The 13,564-nt window shown below is 42.0% G+C and overlaps 1 protein-coding gene across 1 annotated transcript in view; it reads right to left on the bottom strand.

Annotated features, from left to right (window-relative positions):
• LOC132901027 (uncharacterized) overlaps nt 1-13,564 on the bottom strand; it is a 28,603-nt gene that overhangs the window by 6,579 nt on the left and 8,460 nt on the right. Inside the window, exons 3-6 of the mRNA XM_060943438.1 lie at nt 6,124-6,229; nt 5,656-5,779; nt 1,549-3,402; nt 1,194-1,356 (exon numbers count right to left, since the gene is read on the bottom strand). Of these exons, the coding sequence (XP_060799421.1) occupies nt 1,194-1,356; nt 1,549-3,402; nt 5,656-5,779; nt 6,124-6,229 (2,247 nt within the window). The remainder of the gene's footprint in view (nt 1-1,193; nt 1,357-1,548; nt 3,403-5,655; nt 5,780-6,123; nt 6,230-13,564) is intronic.

Below are 13,564 nucleotides of genomic sequence, written 5' to 3'. Positions count from 1 at the left end.
AAACAGGTCTTAAGGTGTGGAACAGTTCGGGGTCGTCACTGTCATATTTATCATTTCTAAATTCTCCACACATTCTCTATTGGGGACAGAGGGGACACGCCCTCTTCTTCCACAGCCACGCCTTTGTAATGTGAGCAGAATGTGGTTTTGTATTGTCTTGTTGAAATCTCCCTGGAAAAGACGTCGTCTTGAAGGCAGCAGATGTTGCTCCAAAATCTCAGTGGACTTTTCTGCATTAATGCTCCATCACAGAAGTGTAAGGTACCTTTGCCAAGGGCACTGACCCAACGTCATACCATGGCACACCCTGGCTTTTGGACTCGTTCCTGCAAACAGTCTGGATGGTCCCTTTTCATCTTCAGAGCACACTGCGTCCATTTCTTCTAAAAAAAAAAAAACCTGGAATACTGATTCATCTGACCACAGTACCCGTTCCCACTGTGTGATGGTCCATCCCGAGCCCAGAGAAGTCGACGGCGCTTCTGGACACAGTTAACATAAGGCTTCCTTTTAGCACAATAAAGTTTTAACTGGTGTTTGTGGATGTAACTCCATATTGTAGCTTGATAAAGGTTTTCCAAAGTAATCCCGAGCCCATGTGGTTCTATCAGCTGTAGATGAATGACGGTTCCTGATGCAGTGAGGGATCGGAGATCACGGGGGTTCAGATTAGGCTTGAGCCCTTTACACACCGAAATTCCTCCAGATTCCTTGAATGGTTTAATGATATTTTAGTAGAGGGTGAAATATCCAAATCCCTTCCTATCTTTCTTTGAGAAACATTGTTTTTAAACATTTCAATAATTTTCTCACACATTTGTTGATCAACTGGGAGATCCTCGTCCCATCTTTTGGATTTTGGACCAAATCATGATTATAATCACCTGTTTCAAATCACATCATTATTTAACTGTTTTACCTCATTACTTGCCCAAAATTGCCCCGTAACAGCATTTTTTGGAATGTGTTGCAGGTCTGAAACGCAGGAATAGATGGATATTAACTAATGAAATGAACCTGGCCAACAAAACATGAAATATATCGGGTTTATTCTGTCTGCAATGAAGTACAAGCCAAAGTAAATTTAGAAAATCACTGCTTTTCTTTTTTTTTTTTCTATTTGCATTTTCCACACCGTCCCAACTCTGATTTGGGGTTGTAGTTTTGGGTTAGACTAGACTTGGATATTTTACCTGGGGTCAAGTAACAGGTAGTTAAAGCTGGACTTTATGACACCTTCACGCCAGCGTTTATTTTGATCAGGCTGATCGAACTGCTCACACAGCGCAAACTCATCAGCTTTACAGTCAGGCAGGTTGAACGAACACAACACTTTATTCATCTCCGGACTGTAACCTGTAACTCATACGGGGAACAAATACCGCCATAAATACCAACTCACATTTCTGCTAATGCTCCTTAATCACGCTAAATAAACACTAACCCTGAATAATGCACTCATAATTATTATATAAACCCTGATTAAAAAAAAAAAAAAAGACACTTTATTGTTGTGTTTATATGTAAATGTAAGGGTCTTTAACATACCGGCGATTGTGTTCTGTTCATCCTGCGCTGATTTCTCAGCAACACGTTCCTTCTGCAGTGTTCGTAATTTCTGAACGTACAGACGGCCCGTGTTTCTGTTGATGGGTCCGGGTTCCTCTCCCAGTTCGACGAGTTTGCGCCTGAGCTCTCGGTCTGTTAACCCTTCCATCTCAGAGATATTCGCGCTCTCCATCACTTCATTAGGACTGCGGTTTTCTTTTCCCTTCTCTGGACTTTTGGCTGCAGCCTGTAACGAGTGCCAGTCGTAAATAACGGTCTCCTCGCTGACAGAGGAGCTTATAGATGTGTTGGACATTGGAGGGACGTGTGTCTCGATCAGCTCATGCCCCTCCTCAGTATCAGTGTAAAGATACTCCACCGGTTCGTCCACGTCAGTGATGAGAGGACGTCCTCCGGGGGTGTAGGACAGGTTTGCGAGTGACTGAGTTTGGGAACGGTTGCAGATTCGGCTCATGCTGTATCTCGGTGTGCAGCCGGTGGATGGAACCTCGAGGATTTGACTCAAGCTGGAACCTGACTCTGAGCTGGACTCTTGAGAATTGGTGTTTCTGTGTATTTCTGCATCTGATGTGGAAACATCTGAAGTTAAAAACTCCTCGTCTTCAGTGAACACATCCTCCTCTTGGTGGCATAATGATGATGTTCCACCTTCTAAAGCATCCTCAGTGGCACCTCTCGGAATGATGATGGTATCTGCCATGCTTCCAGAGATAATCAGAGTATCCGCTTGGCTTCCATGAAGTTGAGAAGAAACGCAGAGATTGGCCATTTTGGAATCAAGATGTGCTCCTTTGTCTTCTTCAGAGGGACGTCTCTGTTTACGTTTGTCTGATTGAGTAACATCGCGGCGCACTCGCGTTGGTGTAGGGAGCGTCTGTTCAAAAAGAGACAAGGAGGAAAAAGACGATGTGCTGTTTCTCTGGGAGCAGCGACTGAGCCGTGAACGGGTCCTGCCTGTGATGAACGGACTCGGAGTGAAGGAAAGCTCACTCGTTTTTTCATCGCATGCTTGCAACTGTAAATTAAGTTCTTCCTTCTTGTCAGAGTCCAGACTTCCTTTTGTCTGTCCATCTTTTTCTGATGGTGCAATGTTTTCAGAAGATAAAGGTGCTTCGATGGTAGTCTTGTACGGCTCGCTGTCGCAGCTGCTGTACTGACTCGACCCACTGCTGCTGCTGGCAGCGGAGTGAGCGGCGCACTTCAGCGAATCAACCTTAGCAACAAACACGTCTTCTCCATCATCTCCGTCGTCCTCCCCCAGAGCCGTCCCTCCCACTACAGTCTTATCAAAATTGTCTGTGGTGTTTCCATCTCTGCAGAAGACAAACACATCATCTGGAGACGTCACGTCAATCCCCTGATTCTGCAGCACAGTAGTCATGCGCTCCGAGTGCAAGAAGTCGGGATACAGCGAGAAATCGACCGTCGAGTCCGTGGAGTTCCAGATGTCATCATTGTTTTGGTTCAAATCTGGAAAATACTCATCGTAATCTCTGAACGTGACGCTTTTCTGGCTTGCTGTGAGAAAACAAGCTGGCTGGACCACTTCTGTACTCTTCTTAAAGTCCATCCCTGACAGGCGAGTACTGGAGAGAACCGGAGGAAGAGAACCGCCCACTTCTTCTCTGTTAAACACGTCACTATCATGTGCAGTAAAACCAGAGATATCGGAGAGCCAGGACTCGTGAGGGTCTCTGGCCCTTGGCAGCCCGTTACTTTCTGCTTTACGGTAAAACGAGGAATATCGGGTGCTGCTGAGCAGCTCGTCTCCGAAATCACTCATCTGTGTCAGGTTCCCGCTGCAGTCTCTCACCGAGTGGCCTGAGTAGAGCGCTGGAAAAGACAGACAGATTCCAGGGATGTTTATTTGAGATTGACGCAAGAGAAGGATGGTGTTGAATGAGACACATGGGAATGGCTGAAAGGGACAAACAGGCGTGTCCGAATAGGGAAAGTGGGTGTGTCCAAGGAAGACATTTTGGTGTGACTAGAAAGGAGCTGGGTGTGTCCGAGTGGGACAGACTGGTGTGTCTAAGACTGGCAGTCAACGACTTCCTTCCTCCTATTTACAAACTTCTTTATATGGGCTCAAAAAGACACACCTACCGTACATACCTATATATTGCCACCAAAACATGTGTAGGTCACTGCTTATTAACGTGAATGTAATGCCCCTAAACCACACTTTTTTTCCTTATACAAAGCAACAGTCATTATGTCGATTGACCATGTGTTTTTGAGCCATAGCTGATCCAAAAGGCCATAAATTAATGGAAAATCAAGAAGATCAGCCGATTTTCACGAAATCTGCCGAGACTGAACCGCAAGATCCCGAAGGGCTGCGTGGCATCACGTGTAACAAAGACCCAGATATTAATTTCGTTCCCGTGTGCAGCAGTGGTTAGAGCAGTCTTGATATGGAATCACGTTTTGGAGAGAATTCTGATAGTGATTGGGATTCTTATATGTCGGATGAAGGAGCAGATGATTATCAAGGATATTCTGGAGCAAATGGTTATCTTTTCGAGCCCCCAAGACCAGAACCTGCCAGTTCACGACAGTCCTGCTCAGCGCCGATAGCGCACCATCAGCCAGAGAGAATTGGGGAAACAGATTGGTTTGTGGATTTTTATTCTAAGCTGGCTGCTGCAATATAGGAAAAATACTTACATGTACCTCAATAAATGCAGAAATATAACCTCTAAAACGTACACTTATGCAGTGTAATTACTAAAAGAAAATATGAAGTGGGCGATAATGGGGGAATCGATAAACTGTCCAAACGTCAGATCAAATGTCATTTATGAAATCAACGGGTTTCTTTTTTGCTCCAATAATTCCCATGTAGTCGTTCTGGTGCTGATGAACACTTGATGAATCAGATTTATTATTAGTAGGCGATACGAAATCTACCCGCTTTGTTTTTGCAAACCTCACTGTCGCTTTAGATTAGTGTCATTTCTCGGAAATTTGTGAGCTGAATGTTCTGTTGTATATGGATTTGAACATCCAAACACAACACAGCGCTTTCACATCGTTATTTTTGTAAGATTACAACAACAATATCCAATTTCAGTGAGTAAACAAGCATGGAGTCAGATGAACCAAAATGACCCAGATAACCGCGGTTCCACACGTGACGTCATGTGAGATTAGCATACATGTCAACCTATACGGAATGTCCATATTTTATACGGATTTGATTCAATAAACGTAATATACGGGTGTACAAATAAAGTTATACGGATTCTGTAAAAAAACTTCAATATTTATTTAGAGCTATAATCAATTCCCACGATGATAAAAGAGCGCATAACATTTACAAACGTACTGTACACCACACAAAGCACTGACAGCCAGTAAAGAGTCTTATGAAATCGCGCGTTATCTTGTGGTAGCGAGACTTCGTTCCACTTCTGATCATGCGCACACCGCATTGCAAGAATCCCGCCAACCGGGAAGTACGGTAACATTTTGTTTGAAACACGTATTTCCACCTGAGCAACTTTCAATAGCAACTGAAAAGATTCTGAATGGGCATTCCGGCAAGATCAACACAGACACTTGCTGTGACATGCAGCCTCGTGAGGTATTGGTGCAGACTGCTAAAAAAAGCTGTCATGGAGTACAATTCAGAACATTAGAGTGACACTTTGTGTTTTTGTCAAACATTGGAGCTTTGTATTCATTCTGAAGGTTTATTGTTATTAATATTGAATAAAAAGTAACTGGGATATATCATTGTTAATTATCATTCAAATTTTAGGTAAATTATTTTAATTTGCATCTTATACGGATTTTATAAGGGAAATACGGATTTTGGAGGTTGATTATACAGGTTTGATTGACCAAAGGTTGACATGTGGATTAGCCCTGCGGCAAGGCTGCCTTTTCCGGGATCCGGAAGCCGCGATTTATTGATCGTTTTGTGCTTGATAATAAAATAAATAATTTATATTTTTTCCCTCCGCTTTATTCATTTCGGTTGTTACTAATGACATATATTAATTTTAAAGCATTACAATAAGGCATTACATTCACTTTAACAGCTTTAACTCTAGTGGAATTGTAAAGAAAATCTCTTACAGTATTGGAATTTGGGCAAATCCTCATGTTCAGCTTGGGGTGTGTGAGACTCGTATTCCTGAAGGATGCTGGCACATTTACTGTTTTCCCCCTGTTCTGCCAGATCAACTGCCTTATTCCCATCCTGAACACACACAATAACATTAAAGTATACAGTATACATAAATCTCTTACTTAAAATAAAGATAATTATATACCATATTCTTGATTATGTAACTGTAATAATATACCGCTTTGTTTATCAGTGAAATCCAATGTTACAGAAATATAGAACCTATTCTCGTCTTTTTTCTCCTTATATTGAATGCATTTTAAACATAAACATGTTTAATTGATAAGAACAAAAGATTGTACAATAAAAAAAAGAAAAAAATATTTTAAAATATGCATGAATGGAACAAAATAAAATGTTCGATTATTTTTAGTGTTGAAACACAGGTTAGTGGTTCCCACAGTGGACATGCTCACCTGGTCTTTCAGACTCGGGTCTCCTCCGTTCTTCAGCAGGAGTTTGAGGTTCTGATAACAACCCCATAACGCAGCGATGTGTAACGGAGTCAGATCCTCACCAGACCTGAACACAGAAAAAACAGCTTGGGGAAATGTGTTCAAACAGAGCACATGCTGATGACAAAAAGCTTGTGATAAAGAGAACAGCGCAAAAATGACTTTATTCAACAATCTTCTGCAAAACAGGGGTTATAATGCACAAATTTTATTCTGCTAACAAAACAAATGCTACACAAATCATCTCATCTCATCTCATTATCTCTAGCCGCTTTATCCTTCTACAGGGTCGCAGGCAAGCTGACTACGGGCGAAAGGCGGGGTACACCCTGGACAAGTCGCCAGGTCATCACAGGGCTGACACATAGACAACCATTCACACTCACATTCACACCTACGGTCAATTTAGAGTCACCAGTTAACCTAACCTGCATGTCTTTGGACTGTGGGGGAAACCGGAGCACCCGGAGGAAACCCACGCGGACACGGGGAGAACATGCAAACTCCGCACAGAAAGGCCCTCGCCGGCCCCGGGGCTCGAACCCAGGACCTTCTTGCTGTGAGGCGACAGCGCTAACCACTACACCACCGTGCCGCCCCTACACAAATCATCACTCCTTTAAAGGTGCCCTTCCACCAAAAACGTTTAATACTGGCTCTTTTTGAAATACCATAGTTCACTCCCAGTTGCATATGCATGCTGCATGTGAAAATGTAATTCTACTCCCATTCCCTGTATTAGCTTATGAAAGAAAATAGTCGGAAAAACGAGCGGATCAGAAAAAGCCAGATGAAGTTATGTCATTTCGAAAATTAGTATTCATGGACTCGCCCACCTTGGCTTGCGACCGCCCACGGGAAGAAAGCGCGAGGAGAGAGACGCAATTCGCCCCGAGGCGCGGCGCGGTGCTCCGCATCAGTTTCGTTTCTAACAGCAGCTCCAGCTCGACTTTGCACACTCGTAACTGGATGACTCTATGTCATTTCCACTGTCACTGTGTTAGCAGTTTGATGTTTAATGTAATTACAGTGTAATTTAAATATTTTCGTAATCATTTTTCAACACACCTGAGGTAAATGTTGATGTTCGGGATGACTCTGTGTCATTTCCACTGTCACTGTGTTAGCAGTTTGATGCTAAATGTAATGTCGGTATTTTCTTATTAATTTTTCAACATATCTGAGGTAAATGTTAACATTGTAGGTAATTCTGTGTCATTTCCACTGTCACTGTGTTAGCAGTTTGATGATAAGTGTAATTACAGTGTAATTTAAGTATTTTCGTAATAATTTTTCAACACATCTGAGGTACCATAAATGTCGACGTTCGGGATGACTCTCTGTCATTTCCACTGTCACTGTGTTAGCAGTTTGATGTTAAGTGTAATTACAGTGTAATTTAAGTATTTTCTTCATAATTTTTTAACACATCTGAGGTACCATAAATGTTGACGTTCGGGATGACTCTGTCATTTCCACTGTCACTGTGTTAGCAGTTTGATGTTAAATGTTATTACAGTGTAATTTAAATATTTTCCTATTGATTTTTCAACACATCTGAGGTAAATGTTGACGTTCTGGATGACTCTGTGTCATTTCCACTGTCACTGTGTTAGCAGTTTGATGTTAAGTGTAATTACAGTGTAATTTAAGGATTTTCGTAATAATTTTTCAACACATCTGAGGTAAATGTTGATGTTCGGGATGACTCTATACCATTTCCACTGTCACTATGTTAGCAGTTTTTTTGTTAAGTGTAATTACAGTGTAATTTAAATATTTTCATAATAATTTTTCAACACATCTGAGGTAAATGTTGACGTTCGGTATGACTCTGTGTCATTTCCACTGTCACTGTGTTAGCAGTTTGATGCTAAATGTTATTACAGTGTAATGTAGATATTTTCTTATTAATTTTTCAACATATCTGAGGTAAATGTTAACATTGTAGGTAATTCTGTGTCATTTCCACTGTCACTGTGTTAGCAGTTTGATGCTAAATGTTATAACAGTGTAATGTAGATATTTTCTTATTAATTTTTCAACATATCTGAGGTAAATGTTAACATTGTAGGTAATTCTGTGTCATTTCCACTGTCACTGTGTTAGCAGTTTGATGCTAAATGTTATTACAGTGTAATGTAGATATTTTCTTATTAATTTTTCAACATATCTGAGGTAAATGTTAACATTGTAGGTAATTCTGTGTCATTTCCACTGTCACTGTGTTAGCAGTTTGATGCTAAATGTTATAACAGTGTAATGTAGATATTTTCTTATTAATTTTTCAACATATCTGAGGTAAATGTTAACATTGTAGGTAATTCTGTGTCATTTCCACTGTCACTGTGTTAGCAGTTTGATGTTAAGTGTAATTACAGTGTAATTTAAGTATTTTCGTAATATTTTTTCAACACATCTGAGGTACCGTAAATGTTGACGTTCGGGATGACTCTATGTCATTTCCACTGTCACTGTGTTAGCAGTTTGATGCTAAATGTTATTACAGTGTAATTTAAGTATTTTCGTAATAATTTTTCAACACATCTGAGGTAAATGTTGACGTTCGGGATGACTCTATGTCATTTCCACTGTCACTGTGTTAGCAGTTTTATGCTAAATGTTATTACACTGTAATGTAAGTATTTTCTTATTAATTTTTCAACATATCTGAGGTAAATGTTAACATTGTAGGTAATTCTGTGTCATTTCCACTGTCACTGTGTTAGCAGTTTGATGTTAAGTGTAATTACAGTGTAATTTAAGTATTTTCGTAATAATTTTTCAACACATCTGAGGTAAATGTTGATGTTCGGGATGACTCTATACCATTTCCACTGTCACTATGTTAGCAGTTTTTTTGTTAAGTGTAATTACAGTGTAATTTAAATATTTTCATAATAATTTTTGAACACATCTGAGGTAAATGTTGACGTTCGGTATGACTCTGTGTCATTTCCACTGTCACTGTGTTAGCAGTTTGATGCTAAATGTTATTACAGTGTAATGTAGATATTTTCTTATTAATTTTTCAACATATCTGAGGTAAATGTTAACATTGTAGGTAATTCTGTGTCATTTCCACTGTCACTGTGTTAGCAGTTTGATGCTAAATGTTATAACAGTGTAATGTAGATATTTTCTTATTAATTTTTCAACATATCTGAGGTAAATGTTAACATTGTAGGTAGTTCTGGGTCATTTCCACTGTCACTGTGTTAGCAGTTTGATGTTAAGTATAATTACAGTGTAATTTAAGTATTTTCGTAATAATTTTTCAACACAGCTGAGGTAAATGTTGACGTTCGGGATGACTCTGTCATTTCCACTGTCACTGTGTTAGCAGTTTGATGCTAAATGTTATTACAGTGTAATGTAGGTATTTTCTTATTCATTTTTCAACACATCTGTGGTAAATGTTGACGTTCGGGTTGACTCTATGTCATTTCCACTGTCACTGTGTTAGCAGTTTGATGTTAAGTGTAATTACAGTGTAATTTAAGTATTTTCGTAATAATTTTTCAACACATCTGAGGTAAATGTTGATGTTCTGCATGACTCTATGTCATTTCCACTGTCACCGTGTTAGCAGTTTGATGCTAAATGTTATTACAGTGTAATGTAGGTATTTTCTTATTAATTTTTCAACATATCTGAGGTAGATGTTAACATTGTAGGCAATTCTGTGTCATATCCACTGTCACTGTGTTAGCAGTTTGATGTTAAGTGTAATTACAGTGTAATTTAAGTATTTTCGTAATAATTTTTCAACACATCTGAGGTACCGTAAATGTTGACGTTCGGGATGACTCTATGTCATTTCCACTGTCACTGTGTTAGCAGTTTGATGTTAAGTGTAATTCCAGTGTAATTTAAGTATTTTTGTAATACTTTTTCAACATATCTGAGGTAAATGTTGACGTTCGGGATGACTCTATGTCATTTACACTGTCACTGTGTTAGCAGTTTTATGCTAAATGTTATTACAGTGTAATGTAGGTATTTTCTTATTAATTTTTCAACATATCTGAGGTAAATGTTGAGGTAAACCAATCAGTGACATCAGTATCATGAGATCTCAATCAAAATTCAAGGATTAAGTACAGCGTTGACTGCGGTAACCAAAATCTGTATGTATGAGTAGTTCAGGCTCCTCATCCTTTTGCCTAAAGCCTCGGTCACAACCGGACGTACGAGTTTTTGGCCGTGCGATTTTTGGCGTTTCCCAAATCGCTGCGTTTTTTTTTTTGTTCGTGGAGAACGTAGTTGTGGTGACCATGAAGGAGTAAGATCACCATGCACCCAACGTACAACCCAGAAATCGAACGTGCGTACCACGCACGAAATCTGAGGCTGCTCGGACATACAGCTGTCGCTTCATTCGTACAGCCAACGCACCTTCAAACGTGCTCTAATCGTACTGACCGTGCGTTCCATGCAGGATTCGTATGAAGGTTGCAAGAACTGCCCACGATCTGTACGATGTGCATACCAGGACACAGAAGGATCACAAAAACAGAAGCTTAAAAAAAATGCATGCTTTATTTAGTAAATAAATAACTAAATTATCCTTTTAAAATAGCCCCAAGCTACAAAGAAAGAAAAAAGAAAAGAAAAAATTGTCCCGTCTCAGCAGTGCGCGCAAAGAAGAATCCCAGTCCCAGAAGCGCTGAAATCGTGGGGAAGCCTAATGCGCGGGGAAGCCCTGCGCGTGACGTCACAGCTCCAGCATCCAGGTAGCAGCGGGGGATTCCCAAAAATGTATATGGCTCGCCCGGAGTCAGCGCACACCTCGGTCAATAAAAGAGAAAGCATCAAACAATCCCGACGTACACAACAAGGCAAAAACAGCAGAGAAGGAGAAGTCTTACGTCCCTTTACCCTGTCGTTAGCGAGCGTTGAATTAAGTACAGTTGACTCCAGATTCCCGTTGGCTAGGTCACGATTTCCTAAGTACGCAGCCGACGCACCTCAAAAGAAGGCAGCAAATCAGGGAAACAGCACAGTGCAGGCAGAGAAAAACTGTATGTTCGTTCATTCGTTTGTTCCTTCCTTCCTTCCTTCCTTCCTTCCTTCCTTCCTTCCTTCCTTCCTTCGTTCCTTCAATCTGCCCGCTGATCTTCCACTGGTAACTACGCATCTGCTGCGGCATCCGATCCCCTCTTTGGGCTGCATTCCCAAACAACCCAACTCCGAGAAATCCACGTCCCCTCTTTGGGCTGCATTCCCAAACAACCCGACTCCGAGAAGTCCGCGTCCCCGGCGGGGCGGGGCGGGGAGCCTGAATTTGCACGCTTGTAACTCGGGCAGGGGAGGTCCCAGCCTCCCCAGACTTGACAGCCAGTGACCTCTGCCCCCTCCCGAAGGAACCAGCGCTGCCAGGGTGGGCTAGCTCCACTCCATGGGACGTAATTCGTGCCGAGGCGCGGCGCGGTGCTCCACATTAGTTTCGTTTCAACGGCGGCTCCAGCCCAAATTTGCACGTTCGTAACTCGGGCAGGGGAGGTCCCAACCTCCCCAGACTTGGCAGCCAGCGGCCTCTGCCCTCTCCCAAACGAAAGAGTGCTCCCTGGGCGGGCTAGCTCCATGCCTCGGGACATAATTCACCTAACCCTAACCCTAGGTCCCAGCCTCCCCAGACTTGGCAGCCAGCGACCCCTGCCCTCTCCCGAACGAACCAACACTGCCAGGGCCCGTCAGCTCCCAGCCAGGGGACATTATTCCCCTCACACACACACCCCAAGGCAAGCTCCGCTCCGTGCCTCGTGCCTTGATGAGAGCCGCTGCCACAGGGAGTATTCAATTAAATAAATAAATGAACGAATGAATGACTCCCTCCCAGTCGTGCGCGCACACATGCATGCACGCACGCACGCGCGTTCTGGTTGGGGAAAGAGCTCCCTTCCTCTGCACTCCCTCTGCTCTCCCTCTCCTCTTATAGGGCGGGGTCACTGGGGAAGACACACAAACACACGTTAATTCCCGTCAGGTGCAGTGATTCTGCCACTTACCTTCCCTGACTCTGCCCTCCATTCACAGACCGCTGCTCGGCCACGCCCCCGCTGCCACATCTACATTGTTATTGGTCAAAACATCGATGTCGAGACCATAATAGCCAATCGAAACAGTTTTTACAAAGACACCCACATCTGCTTGTTCTGACCCACTGGAGGGAGCGTCACAGTGCTGTTAGCCAATCAGAGGTAACACGTTTACTGATTGCTGTTAGCCAATCAGAGGTAACACGTTTACATGTCATGAATATTAATGAGTAACAGCTGAAATCCTGTCGTTCTCCCACCACCCGCTCCTCCACCAAACTAGAACAGCCTGAAACAGGAGAACCACAGCATGTTTTTCACCAAAACCGGCTCACAGGGCATTCATTCATACTAGAGACCACCGCACAATTAATGAAAAAACGATGCAAGGGGACCTTTAAAACAAATTATGTCCAAGCAAATACAACCCCGATTCCAAAAAAGTTGGGACAAAGTACAAATTGTAAATAAAAATGGAATGCAATAATTTACAAATCTCAAAAAATGATATTGTATTCACAATAGAACATAGACAACATATCAAATGTCGAAAGTGAGACATTTTGAAATTTCATGCCAAATACTGGCTTATTTGAAATTTCATGACAGCAACACATCTCAAAAAATTGGGACAGGGGCAATAAGAGGCTGGAAAAGTTAAAGGTACAAAAAAGGAACAGCTGGAGGACCAAACTGCAACTCATTAGGTCAATTGGCAATAGGTCATTAACATGACTGGGTATAAAAAGAGCATCTTGGAGTGGCAGCGGCTCTCAGAAGTAAAGATGGGAAGAGGATCACCAATCCCCCTAATTCTGCGCCGACAAATAGTGGAGCAATATCAGAAAGGAGTTCGACAGTGTAAAATTGCAAAGAGTTTGAACATATAATCATCTACAGTGCATAATATCATCAAAAGATTCAGAGAATCTGGAAGAATCTCTGTGTGTAAGGATCAAGGCCGGAAAACCACACTGGGTGCCCGTGATCTTCGGGCCCTTAGACGGCACTGCATCACATACAGGCATGCTTCTGTATTGGAAATCACAAAATGGGCTCAGGAATATTTCCAGACAACATTATCTGTGAACACAATTCACTGTGCCATCCGCCGTTGCCAGCTAAAACTCTATAGTTCAAAGAAGAAGCCGTATCTAAACATGATCCAGAAGCGCAGATGTCTTCTCTGGGCCAAGGCTCATTTAAAATGGACTGTGGCAAAGTGGAAAACTGTTCTGTGGTCAGACTAATCAAAATGTGAAGTTCTTTATGGAAATCAGGGACGCCGTGTCATTCGGACTAAAGAGGAGAAGGACGACCCAAGTTGTGATCAGCGCTCAGTTCAGAAGCCTGTGTCTCTG

Source organism: Neoarius graeffei, chromosome 16 (genome assembly GCF_027579695.1).
Source record: "Neoarius graeffei isolate fNeoGra1 chromosome 16, fNeoGra1.pri, whole genome shotgun sequence".
Lineage (NCBI taxonomy): Eukaryota > Metazoa > Chordata > Actinopteri > Siluriformes > Ariidae > Neoarius > Neoarius graeffei.
Note: the sequence above shows the minus strand (reverse complement) of the source record. Positions and strands in the feature narration are given on the sequence as shown.